This window comes from Leptosomus discolor, chromosome 3, assembly GCF_034619465.1.
Source record: "Leptosomus discolor isolate bLepDis1 chromosome 3, bLepDis1.hap2, whole genome shotgun sequence".
Classification (NCBI taxonomy): Eukaryota; Metazoa; Chordata; class Aves; order Leptosomiformes; family Leptosomidae; genus Leptosomus; species Leptosomus discolor.
This window is the reverse complement of record NC_141393.1, coordinates 3110603-3131220: the sequence shown is the minus strand read 5'-3', so window position 1 is coordinate 3131220 and position 20618 is coordinate 3110603. Positions and strand designations below refer to the sequence as shown.

The 20618-nt window shown below is 52.6% G+C and overlaps 1 protein-coding gene across 4 annotated transcripts; it reads left to right on the top strand.

Annotated features, from left to right (window-relative positions):
- Window positions 1-1701: 1701 nt before the first annotated feature.
- Window positions 1702-19375, top strand: CDKL1 (cyclin dependent kinase like 1). Of its 4 annotated transcripts, XM_086462236.1 has the most exons (10): window positions 1702-1869; window positions 8505-8626; window positions 9540-9542; window positions 11004-11076; window positions 13352-13442; window positions 14208-14408; window positions 16925-17007; window positions 17524-17580; window positions 18197-18352; window positions 19268-19375. In XM_086462236.1, exons 1-10 carry the CDS (start codon window positions 1702-1704, stop codon window positions 19373-19375), a joined length of 1062 nt encoding a protein of 353 aa, XP_086318362.1. The 4 variants fall into 4 exon arrangements, with proteins under 4 accessions (XP_086318362.1, XP_086318360.1, XP_086318363.1 ...); XM_086462234.1 differs by lacking the exon at window positions 9540-9542; XM_086462237.1 differs by lacking the exons at window positions 9540-9542; window positions 17524-17580.
- The last annotated feature ends 1243 nt before the right edge of the window (window positions 19376-20618 follow it).

Here is a 20618-nt window from a genome sequence, read left to right as displayed (position 1 = left end):
ACGTTGGCCACCTGCGTTCTGCAAGTGGTTCAACCCTCAGTCCACCTGTAGCCCAGATGTCCAGGGATGTGCTGAGGTACGAGAGAACAGGTTTGTGGATGTGCCTTTGGACAACACAAAGAACCCCCACTTCTGGTAAATAAATAAATACAGGTAAATATTCCTCCTCTGCAGAAGATTGTTCCCACTGTGGGTGAATCTCTGCATCAGCCTGTATGTGTTACCTGGGAAAGCAATTTGGGTTGTGGACTGACCTGCCGTTTGACTTCTCATTTGAGGAGCTTCCTCCGTGGCGTAGCCCTCAGACCTCTCTGAGGCAGCCCTGCAGGTCTTGGGGACGGCCGTGTTGGAAGCTTTCCTCAGAAACGTCGTTGAGAGTTGAGTTGGCTCACAGGTACTTTCATTGCAAGTCTTGATAGAGCTGGAAACGTCTCAAGGGCAGGATACTTCAACCAAAGGACACACTTGTCGTAAGAATCACAGAATTACAGAATGTGAGGGTTGGGAGGGACCTCGAAAGATCATCTAGTCCAACGCCCCTGCCAGAGCAGAATACTCTTCACCCTCTCATTTTTAAAGTGGGCAGAGAAAGAACCAAGAAGAGACAGCATGTGTGGCAGCTTGAACATGGGACTGCTCATCCCCCATGGACGTGGCTTAGGAAGAAAAATAAATAGTGGATCTTTTGTTCCAAGTAGAATTCAGGAAGCACCTCAGGACAGGAGGGGGGAGGGAGGAGGCATAAGCTGGAGTAGGGCATCTACATCGATCTCCAAATCTACTGCTGGAAGCAATTGCCACCGTAAAAGCCTTCATCAGGGTGTGAGGAAATGGCTACGGAGCCAAGGACCTAAACGAGTGCACGAGGAAAGATAATATAAAGGTAAGAGATGGAAATGCTCGCTGAAAGTGTCTAGCTCCGGGTGGAAGCTCAGCAGGTGGCAGACAGCAGAGGTGCTTGAGCTTCTGCGGGGGGCAGACATCATTCCAAGGAAAATAAGGTCTTCCAGGCCCCACACCAATGCCAGAGTGGGAATGTCTGTGTGCCAGCACTTGAATCGATCGCTGCCCGTGCCTGGGCTTCCCAGATAACGCCACCCCTCGCCCTGCCCAGGGCCAAGACATCCCCTCCTTTCCGCTGCTGCTGGTAGGAGATGGTGCCTGGGCTGCTGGAGGAAAGGTCTGTGGGTGCTGGCTGGAGCCTGCTGGCTTTGGGGGTGGCATTCCCTCTCCCTCCCACCCCTGCAGGGAAATAAGAGTCGAAACCCGTGGAAAAGCAGGGCGCTGGAGCGGGGTGAAGGCAAAATGGTGCCGTGGGACACGAAGCCTTGAGGAAGGGGGGGGGGGGGGGGGGCTCAGCGCCCCGAAGCGTGCCGGTGGCCCCGTGAGACGCCGTGGGCACCCTCCCTGGGGACCGGCCCGGCTGGTTTTGGGGTTCCCCGCGGCGGTTGTTCCTCCTCTCCGGGCAGGGCGCTCCCCTCCGCGTCCCGGCCACAGACGCCTGGCAAAGGCCGTCCCCCGCCGCGGAGAAACCCTCCCCCGTCCTCCCTCGAGGGCCCGCCCCGGCCCCGCCGGAGGTGCGGCGAGGCGGCGGAGGGCGGGCGGGCTCGGTCGCTGCCCGCGCCGCGGGGGTAGCGGGGACCCGGGGCCGGTGCTGCGGCGCTCTGAGGCGAGGGGGCCGCCGCCGGCCGGCCCCGCGCCATGGAGCGGTACGAGAAGCTGGGCAAGGTTGGGGAGGGCTCCTACGGCGTCGTCTTTAAGTGCCGCAACAAGGACACCGGCCAGATCGTGGCCATTAAGAAGTTCCTGGAGTCCGAGGAGGACCCGGTGATCAGGAAGATCGCCCTGCGGGAGATCCGCATGCTGAAGGTGGGAGGCGGGCGGGCGCCCGGCCCCGCTGGCTCTCCGCGCCCCTTTCTCCTTCATCCGCCGCCTCGGGGCTGCCCGGTGGGGCCGGTGGGCTCTGGCCGCGAAGGGCACCGCTCCGGCGCGGCGGGCTGTGGCGCCGGCGGGCTGCGACCCGCCATTGCGAGCCCGGCGCGGCGGGCGGGGGCGGCCTGGGGAGCCCGGAGGGAGCTGCCGGGAGAGGGGGCGGGAGGGAAGGAGGAGGAGGGCGATGGGGCGTCGTGAGGAGACGGGGCATGGGGGCAGCCGTGAGGAGATGGGACATCATGAGGGGACGGGGCATCATGAAGGGATGGGGCATTGTGAAGAGACGGGGCATGAAGGCAGCCATGAGGAGATGGGACATCGTGAGGAGACGGGGAATGAGGGCAGCCATGAGGAGACAGGGCGTTGTGAGGAGACGGGGCATGAGGGCAGCCATGAGGAGATGGGACATCATGAGGGGACGGGGAATGAGGGCAGCCATGAGGAGACAGGGCACTGTGAGGAGACGGGGCATGAGGGCAGCCATGAGGAGATGGGACATCATGAAGGGATGGGGCATTGTGAAGAGATGGGGCATGAAGGCAGCCATGAGGAGATGGGGCGTCGTGAGGAGACGGGGAATGAGGGCAGCCATGAGGAGACAGGGCGCTGTGAGGAGACGGGGCATGAGGGCAGCCATGAGGAGACAGGGCGTTGTGAGGAGACGGGGCATGAGGGCAGCCATGAGGAGATGGGACATCATGAAGGGATGGGGCATTGTGAAGAGATGGGGCATGAAGGCAGCCATGAGGAGATGGGGCGTCGTGAGGAGACGGGGTATTGCGAGGAGACGAGGAATCATGAGGGGATGGGGCACGAGGGCAGCCATGAGGAGATGGGGCGTCGTGAGGAGACGGGGTATTGCGAGGAGACGAGGCATCATGAGGGGATGGGGCATGAGGGCAGCCAGGAGGAGACAGGGCATTGTGAAGAGATGGGGCGTGAGGGAACAGCGAAGAGAAGGGGTGTGAGAGAGCGGTTCATAAAGGGCCCGAGTCAGGCAGTTTCTCTGGGAGAAAGCTGGTGCCAGTGAAAATCTGACCCGTTTGGCCAGGGACTGACGTGCCTTGGGGTGGAGGGGATCCTCCATGGCCCAGGCTGTTACACATCCAAGAGGGCTGCTACAGGTGGGAGCTGAGACCCTGCAAAGAGCAAGCTGCTGCGTGCCCTTAGACTTCTGCCTGGGTAGTGGAGGAGCATCGACAAAGTCATCACTGTGCCCTTTAGCGAGGGATTGACCCAGACTGTGTCCCCCATGGAGTCAGCGATGGTCTGGCTGGTACAGGCACAGCTCTGCCCTTAGTGCACAGGCAGCACCGCCTGTAACAGGTCAGCCAGCAGCATCCTCCTCTGCATCCAGGAGATTCCCCTCAGATACAAGGACTGTTGGAGCTGGTGTAAAGCTCATGAGCAAAAAGTGATCCTAGATAGCACAAGGTGGGGGACAGCCGTGGGGTGCAGCTCTCCTAGCTCCGAGCTTTGTTAATCTGCCCCAGCTCCTCCTTAAAATGCCCTTTCTGAGCCCCTGGTTGCTGGGGATCCGCAGTGTCGGGGCCTGACGTGCAGGTGGGATCCAGCCATGTATTGAATGCTGGGGGCTGTGTAGGCTCAGGGGTATTCACGTGTGGCAGTGACTGTAGAACTGGCACCTGAACCATGGCAGCACCTTGTCTTTGCTGATTGTTTCTTGACTTCTGTGTGAGAGCTCATCCTCACATAGAAATGGGTCACTCCTCCAGCCTCTGTGTTTATTTTCCCAATGAAATAAAAGCATGGGAACATTTGCAGTGAGTCACACCCCAGGTCCATCAAGCATGCAGAAATGAGGAGAAACCCGGGAGAAAGAGGGAGAGGATGGAGTAAGATTTCCTTTCACACCCCCAGCTTCTGGGCAAAGTTTCTAGAGCCAGAGGTTGTACCCATTGCTTCATGCTTAGCAGGCGTTCATAGACCGTTGGGAGTTTGTCCCATCTCTTTTTGAACTGGTGTATTCATTTGGTCTCCATAGTTTCCTGAGGCAGTGAGTGCCACGACTTTGGGAATGTGTTGAGTGAAAAAATATTTCTTTTTATTTGTTATAAACTTGTTGCTGGGTGATGGCATCCAGTACCCTCGGCTTTGTGTTCCGAGCAGTGGAGAGAGTTGTTCCCTTTTTGCTTCCTCCAGGTTACTCATGATTTTATACACCTCCATCATCTTCCCATCCTCAGCTTTCTCTTTTCCGTGCAGAAGAGCCGTAGCTTCAGAACTGATTAAAGAACCATGTTAACAGCATGGGGGGGGGGGTGTGTGTTATAAATTTTAAAAGAATTACTTCGAATAGGACTCCTTTTTACAAGAACCACGCCGTTCAGATTAGACACAATGCATTCTTCTGGACAGCCAATGATTTAGGATTTTGGAGTTAACAAAACCCTACAGAAATCCGCAGAGAAACATGTTCCATTTTATTTAAAACTTCTTTCCCAAAATTCCTGGTCTCTTGGTCTCTGGTTTCTGCATGATGTTCCCAGACTTCACTGCCTGGTGGTATTTGCGTAGCAGCACCTGATACTCATTGCACTCAATGTTCCCTTCCGTCTCGTTAGCTTAATTTGCTTGCTGGGAACCACGTAGCTTTCAGATTTGCAATTGAGGGCAAAATTTCAGCAGGTTACAGTATTTCTGATATTTCTTTTCCCAAAATCTCTTTGTGCTGTTGGCTTGTCTTTTATTGAGCGTTTAGATATAAATAAGTGGTGTAAATGTAATTGTCAAAGGAATATTCTCTGCAAAAAAGAGGCAAAATAAGCCTGGTTGGCATCCTAGAAGAGCCATCATTTAGGAAAAAAGCGTATTTATTTTTCAGTTAGATTTTGGGGAGGAACAGCCTAATTTTTTCTCCTGTCTGAAGCAAACAGATAGCTGTATCGTTGTAGTAAACAATACTAGAGCTACATTAAGATTAAAGATCTGAAAAGGAAAATAATCAGTGCAGAAGTCACTTGTAATGCAGATGGTAAATGCATCATCCTTAAGGGTCCAAAGCCGACACCGCTGCAGCTAGCTGCGGCAGGATCTGTGTCCGGCCGCTGTTGATTTTAACAAGTGCAGACCTGCTTGACTATCTTTTCAGCTTTTTCTCTGTAAATAGTAACAGCTTGTTTGTTTGTTTGTTGAGGTATTTCCTGGCTTAGGCAACAACTAAGTGTTTGTAAGGTTGTTTCATCAGTAGAAAATGTAGGGCCTGATAAATTGTTATTCTGCCCGGCAAATACCTTGTAGACAAAGGGCTTTTTATGGCCAGGAGCCATGGGAGGTGGGGTGGGAGAGCAGAGTATGGTATGCGGAGTCTTGAAACACGCTGCGTGGTCCTGATTCCGTAGGGAAGGCTGGAAAGATGTGAAAAGAGAGCGAGTCTGTGTCTAAACCCATCAGTGCCTGCTGTTTCCAGGAGGGAGCTGTCTCCCCCACCTTCGCAGGGAGGCTGACACAGTTTTTACCTCCAATATTGCCAAGAAGATGAGGGAGAAATGTGACGCAAAGCTGTGTTCATATACGAAACAGAAAACAATCCCTATCATCATGAGAGCATTTATAACTTTGGGGAAAAGCCCCTGCAGGGCATCTGGCCCGCATGCAGAAGGTGACACACGGCCTTGTCACCCAAGCAGAGGGCAGGGAGGGAAAGCCCATCCCAGTGCTGCCAGCAACCGGCCACTGGCAGCACTGATAGCCTTGGGAACTGCTCTCTGAAACGCTGCGCTGCCCAGCGGGGACGTTGTTCAGGTCACTGGCAGATTTACCGTGGCTTTGTGTGCACGTCTGCCTGCACAAGAGACAGCGGCCCAGTGAACCCGACTGCCTGGCGAGCCCCAACCACAGAGGCTGGGCTGTGAGCGAGGCGGGGGGAGATGCCATGGCCAGACTGCTCCCGGGGGACCCTCTCCAGGCCTCGTAGAGGCAGGTTAACCCGCTCTTGTGTGTCCCCTCGCGGTGTCCCCAGCTCAGCCAGTCCTCGTGCTTCCAAGCCCAAGCTCGCTCTCTGCCGAACCCCCAGCTCCACGCGCACGGGAGGACGGCCAGGACAGACTGTCCCTGGGCACGGCCTGCTCTGTGAAGGTTGCTCCTGAGGGCTGACTCGTACACCCAACCTCTAACTGCCAGAGGTTTTCCGAAGATCTCGATCCGTTGTTGTCCATTTAACTTTCTTCTTGCTTTACAATCAGCTGGCAATTATTTCGTCCTCACCTGAAAGTGGAATCTAAGCACTGCAAAGATTGTCTCATCTGCCTCCTTCCCGCTGGCAGGCTTGGCCGTGCCCGGCAGTTTGTCCATGCTGGCAGGCAGATCTGCTGAGAGCAACAGAGGAATCGGGCACCTGCTGCCCAGTAGAGTTGCTGGAGGCCCAGCTGGCTCTCAGGTATCTGTTCTCTGAGAATTTAATACACCAACACAGCGAGTGCCTGGGAAGGGAAGGATCCACTGGGCACAGTCCACCAGGAGCTGCTCGGCTGGTGAGGGAAGGGGCCGAGCCAGAGCCACGGCAGCCGTCTGATTTTCGTGGTGGAGTCTGAACTGGTAGATGGGGCTTTGCCGAATGTGCGTGTGGCAAGTAGGTACCGTGCTCGATGGGGGTGTGCTCAACAGGATGGGTGGCATGGTGTGCACACCGTTCCTGGGAGAATTGCTGTCGTTGCTGGGCTTTTCAGCCATCTTGAGGGACGTCCTCTGTATCTGATCATCTTTTGCAAAGTGGGTAAGGAAATGAGGAGAACGGAGACGCTACTAGATAAATATCAAACCTCAGAGGTGTTACAAGCCTCCTCCCTTGAGGTTCAGTGCCTTCCCTAGCAGCCCTGCCGTGGGAACTGGGGGTGTGCACAGAAAGTCCGGCCGTTATGCGAGGTCAGGAGACACGGCCGGGGCAGAGAAGGTTGCGCTGACAGCCAGCCCCTGCTGACACTGTCGGGTACCTCGTGCTAGGCAGGGAAGGCACTTGGTGTACAAATACCACGGAGGGCCAAGGAAGTGGTCAGAAGACCTTGGTTGTAACTTAGGTTTGATCCAGAGGGGTGCGAAGGTCTTCAATGCTGCCAGGCGGTTGACATGGTGCGGGCAGGATTGAAGGACCAAGACTTGCATGTGGTAAGAGACGCTGTCTAGAAAGATCAGCTCCTTGCTGCTGGTTTTCAGGACGGCAATAGCCACGTTCTGCACGCTGACAGGGACCCTGTGTGGTGGCGTATGGGCTCAGTTTGGGTTCAGTATAAGGCAGTGAGCTCCCTGGAAGGTCTCTCTTTACAAGGAGCTTTTACAGTGACATGCTTGAATAAAATTACGTTTTGCAAAGGGTCCCACAGTGCCCATCGGAGCACTGAAACGGCCCCTGCCATGTCCCTCCTACTCGTGACAGGCTGGCAATGAGGTATGAGGTCGTCTACTGACCTCAGGCTGGCAATGAGGTATGAGGTCTTCTACTGACCTGCTCTTTTACTCAAGCTTACTGGTTAACCCCAGGATTAGAGTCGTGGATTTCAGTGATCCTTCACCTTGGGGTTAACTGGGTGCTTCCCCAAACGGCTGCATTCCTCAGGGGAGGAATTGACTCTTCGCTTCCTTCTCCTTTGCAGGCTTTTCCAGATGGCTCAGAGGCACATTAGAAGAAGGCATTAACGTTAACTCCTAGGCAATGCCCTTTCCAGCCTCCTTCCTCAGAAATGTGTTTGTTCTAAAGCCTGGGTCAGGCAAAGCCCTTGTGGATATTGGTCCCTGCAAGTGGAGGGGATGGTGCCATGAGTCATCTGAAAAGAAATAACATCCCTGAGTTGGGTCAGGCTTTTCTGTTTCCTTTTCTGAACACTGTGTTGTGCCCCTTGGTTCAAGCCCTCTCCCAGCCCTCCCCTAAAATTTGGGCCAAAGAATAGGAAATGAGAAGCTCCGGTAACGTCCCCCCCTCACCTCTTGCAAGGTGATTTGAATAACCCTGCTGTGCTCAGGCTTTGTGGTAAGAAGCTGTCTGAGCTCCCCAGGAGAGGAAGCCGTGGTATGAGCCCATGAAGTGGACCGAGAGGAAGAGGAAAATGCGGCAATAAAAATTCTCCTAATTAACCCGTCCAGATTCTGACCATAAGCTAGTGAGGCTGAGACCACGTGCTTCACTTAGCTTGTCAGAGGAGCTCTCGGGTTCTCCTAATGGTGTGTTTGCCTGCGACGGGCTCTTACCGTGTGCGATTTCCCAAGCTGTTCTCCAGGGAGAGCTGCTTTTCATTGAGGTGCAGTCAAAGGCTGGGGACGTACATTGAAAGGCGCTGCCGGAAGAGCTGTGGGCACCGTGATGGATTCTTTATCTATGAGCATCTTTTCTAAGAGGCGCTCGCTGAAGCCAAGCTGACTTGTTGCCCACGGTCAGTTCCTAAAATAACTACACCGCAGGCTGAGCGGTAGCTGAGCTGCTTCTTCACGCCGTGCTGTGCCCGTATAAAAGGTTTCAGCTCAAGGAGTAGAGACCCTTGTGGGTAAAAGCCCTGTTCCCCAAAACCTTTACCCTGCTCCCCCCTGCAGTAACTAACCAGTCCGTCCGTTGTGTGTTACAGCAACTGAAACACCCCAACCTGGTGAACCTGCTGGAAGTGTTCAGGAGGAAGCGGAGGCTGCATCTGGTCTTCGAATACTGTGACCACACGGTTCTCCATGAGCTGGACAAGCACCCTCGGGGGTGAGTGGCCTGTCTCTCCCTGGGGGCTTTGAGCAAAGGAGTCAGGGGGTGTCTGTGTTGTTGCTCTGCAGAGTTTTAGGAGGAATTTCATTAATTACAGGAGAGGTTTCTCAGCCCAGTGCCCAGGACTTGTTCTGTTGCTGTGGTTTAGCAATGTCATCCAAAAGAATTGCTTATGGGCCCGCGTGTGCTCCGGCGCAGGGCTGCTCACCAAGGAGACTGGAGCACTGAGCCTTCGGGTGATCTTTGGCTGGCTCAGCGGCAGCAAACCCGAGGGGCTTGGGAGCAGCTCGTGTCTGGCTGCAAGGGGGGGGTTAGGGCTGCTGGGGGAGGCGGGCAGGCGGGCTGGGGGCACGCAGCGCTCCGTCCTGCTGCTCCCCACGGGTGTCGCACATCCCTGGGGGAGGCTGCGCAGAGCCGGGCTGTGGGCACTGGAGCAATGCCATTGAGCACCCAAATATACAGTCTGTCGTGATGTCACTGATGACCCGTATGACAGACCAGTGACTTGCAGCCCTCTGGCACGCTGCTGTGCTAAGGAGTGTGGGTTGGCTGGCAGGAGTTACCAGGAGCTATGCCTGCGCCTCTCTGCACAGCCTCGGGTCAGATACCCTCTTCTTTAACGAGGCACTTGCACAAAGTGTGAGCTACAGGGGTGGAAGGAACATTCTCCGGGACGGGGTTTGTTCTTCTGACACGTTATAAGCGGCACTCCCACTAAACACTTTGTCCCTAGTTATTCACAGTGACTTGGTGCTGTGGAAATGCTAAGCTGAGGTTCATAAATCATTTTGCAGGCCTGGAGCTAAATGAATTGCTGCAGGAGGCTAATTGGGGGTTGAGTAAACAAGAGCCTGTTACTCTCTTTCTTCCCGATGTGGAGCTCGAGAAGGAGATCGGAGCATGCTGATAGCAGGTCGCTCTGTGAGCTGGTGAGCAGCTTTCACCCCAGTTTGAACCTGTTCACCTGGAATCTGAAGGGCTGATGGATAACCCTCTTTGAAGCAAACGCTTCACGTTTGCTTTCTGTTCATCAGAACAGCACCAATGTGAACAAACGAGTAACGCTTGGTTGCATGCTTCGCTTTTGATCTTTGCTACGGCAGATGTCAAGTCTTTTGTGGTCAGGATTAACACGGGTGGGCACACGTCTCCTTGCACCGTGTTTCCAGGTCATTTGACCAGCTTCATCCCCTTGTCAGGCCGTCAGTGCAGCACTCTCATCGTGCTAGGATGTTTCTGGAAGGGAACTCTAGCGTTGCAACAGCAGTGTCAGCACAAGACCTTCAGCGCTGACAGCAGAAGGTGCCTTAAAGAAAAAGCCAGGCTTCCTGCATATTGTTTTGGTTTAGGTTTGGTGGGGTTTTTTTTTTCTTTATGATGAATCAGAAGCTTTTCGGCATTAAACACATGAAATAAAATTGGATTTGAACTTGAAAGTGCCAAGACGGTCACCTCTGCCTTTCCTGGGGTCGTTGAAGCCCATTACAGATGGCCAAGGACTTTTAAGAACTGTTGTACATGGAGCTGACAGAGAGGAGAGCAGGCTGGATCTTTTAACAGGGGTTTTCTTTCTCTGAAGCATTTGCCAGCCGTTGAGGGGGAAGGAGAGGACGTGCAAACCAAAGTAGAGCTTAACACTCTTGTAGGAACATCCCTCCCTGTCCCAATTTGGTCACCGCTCTATTCCGCACCGTCGATGTCAGAGCATTCATCTACACCGCGGATATCCACCCGCTCCAGCTCTCTGAGCAGTTGCAGAGGCAGAAACGCCTGCTGGCGTGGCGGGAGGATTGCCAGGAGGTGTGGGTGCTAAGCGCAGCCACAAGCCAGGATTTGACACGGACTTGTACGCACTGAGGTGTGGTCACCAGTTGGCAGCCTCCTGCTGGCTGTGACGGAGCGGTACCGGCCGCTCTGGCGTGCTCTGAGCTGCCGTAAATCCTTGCGTCTTGTGGCATTGACTGGATTTGGAAGTGGTGTTGGTGTTCCCTTTGACGCTCCTGCGTTGCTTGGAGGGTAACCTCACAGGAGAGCGTTGCTTTCCATAGGGAAGGGAGGTGCAGGCAGAGCTCAGCCTCCGCTCTGAAACTTGGGAAGAGGTAGAAACAGCCTCCACCATCAGCAGCCCAGAGTCACTGCTTTCCTGCAGTGGAAGAGCAACGAACTGATGGTTATTATGTGTTTCTTCTAACTTATTTCTAGCAAGAAAATGCAGCTAGTGGTTTTTTTTCTGAGTTTTCTGCCGTGCTGCCTGACTAAGTTTTGCTCAGAGATCCCTGTACAATGTTAGCACTCAAAGGCTTCCTGTTCCTTTTTCCTGTAATAGTGAAGTTATTTTTAATGGCCAAAATAAAAATGTGCTTTTTTAAAACAGGGTGCCGGAGCATCTCGTGAAGAGCATAACCTGGCAGACCCTCCAAGCTGTGAACTTCTGCCATAAACACAATGTAAGTCCCCTAAACAGCACTAACGATTGCTGTAACGTGGCTTTGGAGGAGAAGGAGATTCCGTTGCCATTTTCCTGATTACGGAGCTTTCCTGGGACAAAGTCAGATGAAATTTCCTGTTTTCAGTGGGAAAAGTGTATCTGAAATATTAGTGTGTGCCCACAACTGCTGCATTTACTGTCACACAGGTCCCCTGGGTTTGCTGTCAAGGAATGATTTGCACTAATGACCTTAGACGAGCTTCCAGGCTGAACAGGAATATATCCTTGGGTGTTCCCTGTGGCATGTGTTACAAGCGAGGTTTAAAAAAACGGCTTAACATCTAATCAGCTGAGAGCTGAGCAAACTGCTCCTGATTTCCCAGAAAGTCCTTCTGTTGCTAGTCATCGAGACATCGGTTAAAAGGTTTCAAAAATTAAATACACTAAACCAGTCTTAAAACCCCTCCTCAGCTTTCTGGAGGGAAACGTGCCTGGCAAATATTTTGTAGAAATCAGTGGGGATGCTTTAAGAAGCAGGGAAGGAGAGGAGCCTTTTGGATAAGTTCTTTAGGCAAACTTAGCTGTATTTGTCTTTGTTTTGTTTATCTGCCAATATTTGAGATTTAAGAGGCGGGCAGGAGATGGCTCTGGAATGGGTGTTTTGTCTCTGCTGGGAGAATTATGTCCAGTTGAGCCACAGGAACTTGGCCATCGGTCTGTCCTGCTTCCAGGATTTGTTGTTTTTCTTCTTTTTTTTTCTGTTCCCCCACTCAGTCTGAAAGATTTAATGGGATTTTAAAGCCAAGGGAACAATGAGACGCTTCAGTCTGACCTGCTGTAGATCATAGGTAATGAGGTTTTTTGCAGCTGCCCTTTTTGGAACTCCATGACACTCGTTTAACAAGCAGCATTTCAGTCCTCAGGAGGAGACACGATAATTTACCACCAGCTTAGCTAGGAAGAGTCCGAGGTGTCTGCGCTGAGGTGATGGTAGGGGAGGGACAACGTGACTAGACCCTGGTGCTTTCAGTAGAGCACACCTTTCGTACTCAGGCAGAAGAAATTAATGTCTCTGCCCGTTTGATCAGCAGCAACTTTTTGCCAAGCCCAAATTCGATTGCGGTGAACCTTCAGCAAGGAAGATCGCTTCCCAAGAATCACAGAATTGCTGACGTTGGAAGGCACCTCTGGAGATCATCTAGTCCAGCCCTCTCACTCAAGCTGGGTCAGCGAGAGCAGGCTGCTCAGAAACTTCTCCAGGCAGGGTTTGAATATCCCAATGAAGGTCAGAGGTTCCACAGACTCTTTAGGAAACCCATTTGGGTGTTTGGCCACCCTCACAGTCAAAAAAACCCTGCTTACGTTTAAATGGCATTTCGTGTGTGTTCAATTTGTGCCCGTTGCTTCTCGTCCTTTCACTGGACCCCGCTGAGGAGAGCCGGGCTTGGTCTTCTTTACTTCTTCCCATCAGGTATTTTTACACATTGATAAGATGCCCCCTGAGCCTTCTCTTTTCCAGCTCCCGCATCCTCTCCTTGGGTGTCAGATGCCCCAACCCCTTAAATTTTAGCAGCCCTTCGCTGCAGTCACTCTGGTGCGCCCGTGTCTTCCTTCTACAGAGGATCTCGAAGCTGGACTCGGAACTCTCGATGTGTCTCACCCGTGCTGAGTAAAGGGAACACCAGGTCTGCTCTGGCATCTACAAGGACAGATGAAGTCCCACATCTGAACCATTGCCTCCAATCTCACCTGGGAGCTTCGCCAGCAAAACCCTTGGCTTGTTTACTGGATTATCAGTAAATACAGTTCATGGACTTGGTCCAAGAACTGATCCCAGGCGGCCCCACGCACAAAAGCACTTCTCATTAGGATCTTCCCACATATTTGTAAAACCCAGTCCCTTACTAGGAGCTGTATCAAGGGAGTTGCATTTGCAGAGACCCAGGTATAACCACAAGCTTTGCTGTGCAAACCTCGCTCCTCCTGCTGGCAGCTTCCCAGCTGGTTCTAGGGAGCTGCCTCGGTGTTGGCCGAGTGATCCAGAGCGATGCAGCTGGAGCGGGGAGCCTGCGCAGCGTCTCATCCCAAAGGTGGGGTCTAGGCAGGGTAGTTGTCCTGCCCAGCAGGAGGTGGCGTTAGCCGCTGTTAAGAAATCCTTTCATCTTGTCTTTCAGCGGGAATGATTGCCTGGCACCTTGTGCAAGGGGTATGTGGCTGAGTTAAGAGGTTCTTTATCTGAGAGACAGGTCAAATAATTGCTTGTAACCTTGGTTTGTTTTTTTTTCTGTTTCCAGTGCATCCACCGAGACGTAAAGCCAGAAAACATCCTGATAACAAAGCACTCAGTCATCAAACTTTGTGACTTTGGATTTGCTCGCATACTGAGTGAGTGCCGACTTAACATGGATTGTTAACAGGCGAAAGCTCAAATGAAGTGTAGGCTCAGGCTTTCAAACACCAGTAAAGACTCACTTGGCTTTGCCTGATGCACATGTGAGTCACCCTATGTAAAGGCCGGTGTGTTTTCACAGAGGAGCTCTGCTAAAGGCTGGGTAGAGGTCCCCAAACCAGCTTAAAGGCAGCTAGCCCAGACACGGAGATGCCAAGTGCCTCTGTAAACAGGCTCCGTCTGAGCTCCCTGCTGGTGCAGCTGAACTGCGGCTGGTGCTGGTGCTGGGGGATGGAAATCGGCCTTGGGCATCTCGGACCTGCCCAGCCGTGGCTTTGCACAATGCTGGAGACACAGCTGGAGCTCCCTGGCAGGAGGAGCCCCTCTGGCAGAAGGCACTGTCTCTGCAAACAATAGCTTCGCATTTTCCGTTGTAAATAAAGCCCCTAATCTGTTTTGGGTTCTTTTAGCTCTTGTTCAGACAAATCACGTGGGCTTTGAGAACTGACTGCTGGCTGGTGCAGGACCCTGCTGTGGAGCTCTGCCTATTTTCATTTGGAGAAAAGTACCATCTTGATTTTTGCCAAATCTTAAGTGTTCCCAAAGCTGGGTTCTGCTAGTGGCCAGTGACTCAGCCTCTGCCTGTAGCTATTGCCTGCCCAGGAGGTGCCCCAACACGTATAACAACCGCTAGTGGCTCCTCTGCAGCGTTCTGATCCCACGCTCCTGTTTGTTTCTCTCCTTTCCTGACCCCAACCTAGCTGGTCCGAGTGATTATTACACAGACTATGTGGCTACCAGGTGGTACCGCTCTCCGGAGTTACTTGTGGGAGACACCCAGTACGGCCCTCCCGTGGACGTGTGGGCGATAGGCTGTGTCTTTGCCGAGCTGCTGTCCGGGGTGCCCCTGTGGCCTGGCAAGTCTGATGTCGACCAGCTGTACCTCATCCGGAGAACCCTGGGTAAGTGCTGCCTCCGCACCGCTCGCAGCCCCGCTCTGCCGGGCCAGGCTAGAGCTTGCCCAGGAGGACTTTGTGGTGGGACTCGGGATTATCCAGGAGGTGAATTTACCCAGCGGATCTCTCCCTTTAGGAGGTGCTGGCTCGTCTGAGGTGTTACTGTCCATAAAAGGGAGCTGGGTTTTCCTGGCAGGACTTAGGCACTCACATCTTGTCAGGAGATTGTGTAGTTGGAGTAACAGATGCTGCTGCAAGTCCTGGCAGGATTTGGGGAGATGAAGTTGACATCCATGTGGGTGGTGACTGTTCTTCCGAAAAAGATCCGTGGGGCAGAATTGGTTTCAGCTTGTATGAGCCAGCCGTGCCAGGCTGCGGCTAAAAGGCTCACAACGAACAGGGCTGCGTGAGCAGGATCATCGCCTGCAAACTCCCCGAACCCATCCTTCCGCTCTCTTTAGCAGTGGCGGCCTCTGGGAAGCTGAGGCTGGTGCTGGGCAGTTTAAGAAAGATGTGGGATGTGTTAGGTGACCACTGGATGCCCCTCCTGGCATCTTTGGGGTGGCTCGGTGACTACCGGGGTGTGGGGAGCACAGGACCAGCCCCGCAGGAGGCACAGAAACACCTGCCCCTGCTGCTGTCCTTCCCAAATCTTCAGCTGGCTCCACGCAGACAGAAAAATGAGGTGCCTGGATCAGAAAGGACCAGGAATGTTTTGCATAAAGGTCTGGAAGATCCAGGTGGTTTTCAAGGTTTGGTACCGAGCAAAGTGGTCCCGGCCTCTAGATGACGAATAGTTGGGATTTAGTTCATCGCAGCTTCGGGGGGCTCCTAAACGTCGCCGGTGCCTGTCTATGGCTGCGTGCTTGGGAAAGAGAGTGTGAACGCTCAAGTTTGTTCCACCTCTTCGTCTGTATTCACTGAGGAATTTTGGGAGCCATTATCCGTGTAGCATTTCAATTAATCCAGTCTCAGTGATTCTATTTGATGTTGGTGTGTAACGTGTTTTCTTAAGCGGAAAGGAACAACGCCCGCTTTTAACTGGAATTTGTTGGAATGAACTGAAAATTGTAATTTTTACTGAGCAGTTTATAAAACTATAAAGGCAACTAAACAGCTTTAAACAGATAAGCTCCTTAGCTAGAAAAATAGTTAAACATCAATTGCTTCACCCTCCACAATACATTTACACCAGTGTTAGGTTGGTTATAATTTGTTTTTAACGACAGAAGAAGTTCTGGTTTGATCCAGGTGATGGGCTGAGGCAGTGTTTGCAGAGAAAGGCCCCTGGGTCAGAGCTGTGTAGTTGTGGTGCTTTGGCTGTTGTACTGGCTCTTTTGTTACGGACTTCGTTTTAACATTTGACTGGCTCTGAGCTGCTCTAAGCTTCAAAAAAGGGCCATGAAGCTGCGCTGGGGAAAAGCTACCGCATGTTCCTGTTGGTGCTGCACTTCAGCTCTTTTCTGTACAACATCCTCAGGAGTTTATGAAAAGAATTTCACCCAGTATGAGTTAAATTTTAATGATGCTTGTGGTTAGCCTGTCTCCTTCCAGCAGTCAGAGAGGACAGGACTGTTTATGCAGACAGGCTGCCTCTGGGGAGGCCTTTTCCTTTGAAAATGCCGAAATACGACATTAACACCGGCCAGCAGCGCCCTGCTCACCCTCCCTCCAACAGAGCACACCAACCAAGCGTGCCCACGCTGCCGTGCGGCCGCCGCCAAAACCAACGGTGGCTCCTGCCAGTTGCTCTCAGAGCCCAGGGCTGGTCCGTGACGTCTGATGCGAGCAGGGGAGTTAGCTGCTGGTCTGGTCCGGCTGAAGGCTTTGGGAAGGATCTCTGGCTGAAGCGGTGGATCCTGGAAGGTGTTTGCACAGCACCCTCTAGCTATGATGCTGAGAGACGTTCCCCTGCTCGCCGACATGCAAGTTTGGCCGGCGCACAGCGGAGATACAGGTGCTGGTGCAGCGCAAGACGTGTTTGTGCAACTCGGTGCCTTGCCCACCTCATTCCCTGGTGTTCTACCCGGGGGTCTTTTGGCCAGTGCAAATCCAAATCTGCAGTTACCCAGATAAAGCGGTGATATGATCTGGGCGTTCAGCGTGGCGAGATAAATACAGTTTTTTTCCAAGGCCCCATTTGTAAGAGCCACTCTGCTGCCCCGCGCAGAAACGCAGAGCCTGGAGGATGCACAATAGCCGGGGCCTCCTGCTCCAACAACTGCCCCCGCCAGCTGAATTCCTTTGAGCTACTTCCAGCAGGAGGCCCTGGGCTGCTGCGGAGCTGTGGCCCTGCCTTTCCCTCAGCAGGCCCACAGCTGTGCGGTCACTGGTGTCCTAGATGGACGTTTGTTTTCACAAAGGAACCTTTTGTCGGCTCGCTTGGTGGTTCTCCATCACTTTTGATGTTCTCTGGGATGGTGTCAGCCTTGTTAGAGGGTGTAAGGTTGCTCAGTGCAGGCACTGTAAAAACAGCAAATTAATCCAACTTTGTTTTTTTTTTTTTTTATTCTTGGTCAAAGGGGATCTTATTCCCAGGCACCAGCAAGTGTTCAGCACCAACCAGTTCTTCAGCGGGGTAAGAATTCCAGACCCAGAGAGCATGGTAAGAGCTCCCTCCAGACGCATCTCCCTTGAGCCTAGCACTAACCAGCAACCTCTGCAGTGCTTAGGAGACCCAGACAGAGAAATGTTCCTGCTTCTTTTCACCCAGAGTACCCTTGCCGCCTGCTTCGGCAGCACAGCTGGAAAAGCCTCGCTTGCTCAGCTTGACCAGTCCTTTGCTGCGTGGCATTTTTTCCCTCCCCAAAAGCTTTGCCCTCCACTTTGCCAGTGTACGCTAGAACATTATTTGGAGGTGGCCGAACCCCTCTCGTGCCGTTTTAACCGATACCCTGTGTGAAAGCAGTCAAAAAAATGCTTAGTCTCCTTCTCCCCGCTTCTGGTGGCACAGCGGCCAACCTGCCCGTCCTTGGTCATGCCAGGCAGCTCCCCTCCATGTCACTGTGAGGTGACAGATGCATTTGGTGCGGTACAGGTCGTGTTGCTATGGAAAGCTGGTCTCTGATGAATAAAAAGCTTGCTAATATGAGCGCACTCACTGTTTTTTTTTTCCCCCCAGGAGCCATTAGAAATGAAATTCCCAAGTATTTCATACTCTGCGTTGGCTCTCATGAAGGTAAGAAAATTACAGCCGGTGGAGGAGCTCTGTAGTGGGACTTGGCAAGCGCAGTCTGTTTTGCTCATCAGCTGGTAAATGCTTTGAGAGTTGGCTACTGAATTCTCAGAGATTCATCAACAAACAGAGCTGGGGGAGGATTTGGAGAGGACTTCTAATGCACTCCTCTCTAATCCACTCATCTTTACCATGGAGGTGGAAAACATTATTCCCTCACTAAGATGCAGCGAGTGGAAACGATGAGGATGGAGCCATTAAGAAGGTGCAGCTGTGGGTAGTACTGGCTATGCTGGAACAACAGGGCTAGCGCCCTCGTGGATTCTCCTGCTTAGGAAAGTTGTTGTAGTTCGAATGAAAGTTACGGGCTTAGCAGGGTTTTGAGGCTTTGGGGTTTGCTGACAGTACACTATGACTGTCCCTCTAGCTGCGATGGGTGTTCCTGCCCTGCGGCGGTGGTTCAGCACAGCTGCTTCGCGAGCTCCGTGCTGACTCCGCAAAGCCAGGCTCTTGGAATCCGTGAACAAACCCAACACGTGTATCTGTGCGAAGACTCGTGAGTAGCTGGAGCTGTGCAGGCCTGTTTAACGAGCGTGTGGTGTGATCCTTCATCTTTAAGGGCTGCCTTCGGATGGACCCTGCAGAGAGGCAGACATGCGAGCAGCTGCTGCAGCATCCCTATTTTGACAGCGTTAGGGAGGCAGCGGATCTGGGGAAAGAACATGAAAAAACGGCTCGGAAAGCAGCCAGGCTGACTCGGAAGCAGGCGCCAGGGGTAACGTTTCACAGTAGTACTTAATGCTCTGTGCCTGAGGAGGGGACTGGTTCTCTTTGGCTCCCGGGAGGTGGGCTTGTGCGGGTGAGAGAGCTCCTGCATCGGACCGATCTTAACGTTGGCGCGAGGAGAACATGAGCCTCCTGGCTAACGAGTAACTCGGTGCTGAGTTCTGCATTGCAGCCCCACAGAGCCCCGGGGGATAGGCAGCACAGCGATGTGACAGATGGGCTTTATCCAGGAATGTGCATTCCTGACAAAGAGCAGCGGGATATCCGGACAAACTGGACTGGCTTGCATGGCTGGTTTGATTTGGAGTTCCCTGAGATCTTTTTGATGCTTTTGAATCCCAAATTATGGAGACAGCAAAAATGCCCAGTTCTGTTTGTAACTGCTGATGGGATGCGATCCCTTACTCGGTTCCAGACGTTACACGATGCACTGGGGGTTTCTGCAACCGGAGCTGCCGGGCAGGTGTCTCCCTGCTATGTCAGCCTTTCCAGCCTCCAGCCCAAGTCTCCAAATCCAGCCTCGGTGAGGGTCATTCAGCAGTTTGTCCTTCCTGTGAGCCCCATGACGGCTCCCACACTGAACTGGTATCGTGCAGGGAAGTTGGAGGGGTTGGACAGAGAACTGCTACAGCATGTTAAGTTCCTGGATCGAACAGACTCGCCTCTTCCATTCCGATGACATAGGATGTGACAGTGATATTTTTCCTGCCCGGGGTGACTGGCAGGAATGCCTTTCCTGAGCTGTTGGGGTTGCAGTCCCGTTGCAGAACACCAGATCCATGACTCTTATCTTAGCACAGGGTTCCAGTATGAGTAGTTTATGGCTTATATTCCCTTTTGACAAATGAAGTGCATGCTTTGATCTCATTTCCAACAAATCCCCACTGTGTGATGTCTCCTTCAGTTGCAGCACCTGCCGCAGTTAACCAGCAGTAACCTTCTGCCGGCTTTGGACAGCAAGAAGTGCTGCTGCAAAACAAGGAAATCAAACTACCATTTCCCCAACATCTAACCGATGGCAGATTGAAAACTATTTATTGTTCAAAGTTCAAGTCATTCCGAATTTACAAAAGGAGGATACGTGGTGGAAAACTAAATTAGTACCTGTCATGACATGCACAAAATGGTCTGTGAGGTGCTGTACGCCGGGTCAGGAATGGAAAGAAAGTGATGCACAGGGAGAACTCCGAGCTCACGTGAGTCACTGGTCTGTGTACAAAGGGAAATGCATTTGTTTTGCTTTAATTTGTGATTGTGTACTGGTTCAGGGTTGTATACTGGTTCAGGGTTGGGATCTGGTCCAGGGTTGTATACTGGTCCAGGATGACTGCAACCCAGTGTTCACAGCCTGAATTGCAACACCCTTGCCTACCCACCACCTGCGGCTCAGACCCGGCAGAAGAGCTGCACCCTTGCCAGATCAGTCGGAGCCCCGCTGTGCCCAAGCAGCAGCACCGCTCTGGTGGGGCCAAGTCCCAGCCCCGCCGGGAGCCACGAACGTGCTGCTGGAGGCAGACGTGTGCGTTGGCGGAGCCAAGCCTGGGGAGAGGCCGCCTGATTGCACCAGTTAGCTGGGACCTGCTGGGACAGCACTGCTGTAGAGACTCACGTACCGCACCGAGCGGTCACAGAGCGTTAGAGGGGCCGGTGACGACCTAGACTCAAGGAAGGCACTGCTACCAGGAGGAGAACATCCAAACAGCAAAACCTGCTGTTTCTGTCGTCTTTTCAGAGTTTCTCCTGCCTGTTTCTTCCTTGCATTCCTTGGTTTTATTTGCTGTTTCTGTCACTAGTGAAGTCACCTGCCCGTAGTGTTACCAAAATAGTTTTTTATCAAAAGTAATTCACTCATATAAGGTTGGCCGGACGCAGGCAGGGATCCTACCTAAGCACGTGTGTTAGACTGATCCTTGGGTTTTGTGTAATCTCTGGATGTGCTGGTGTATTGAGCTTGAATAAAAGAAACGCAGCTTGTTTTTCCAACGTACTGGATGTGTTTTACTGTGCAAAGTTTTACTGCTGGGCAAGGAACATTCTCTTTTGACTTGAAACCTACAGCAAAACGGTTTTCTTTTCCCAGAAAGTTCTTCCCACTGTCATTTCGCACAAGGATTTCCATGCAATAAAATATTGGAGAACTTCTCTTGTATCAACAGCTTCCCAGGAAACCAGGGGAAAAAGGGCTCTGCACAGAAGCCCACCTTCTCTGTTGTTGGCTCACCACATAGTTTAAGCTTAATAAAACTTCACTGCGT

What these genes read in the sequence shown, in the direction of transcription:
- CDKL1 (XM_086462236.1), top strand. Translation starts at nt 1,702, where the DNA reads ATGGAGCGGTACGAGAAGCTGGGCAAGGTTGGGGAGGGCTCCTACGGC. An exon ending in GGGAGATCCGCATGCTGAAG is followed by an intron (nt 1,870 to 8,504) that starts GTGGGAGGCGGG and finishes TGTGTGTTACAG; the next exon opens with CAACTGAAACACCCCAACCT. An exon ending in CTGCGTTGGCTCTCATGAAG is followed by an intron (nt 17,581 to 18,196) that starts GTAAGAAAATTA and finishes TTCATCTTTAAG; the next exon opens with GGCTGCCTTCGGATGGACCC.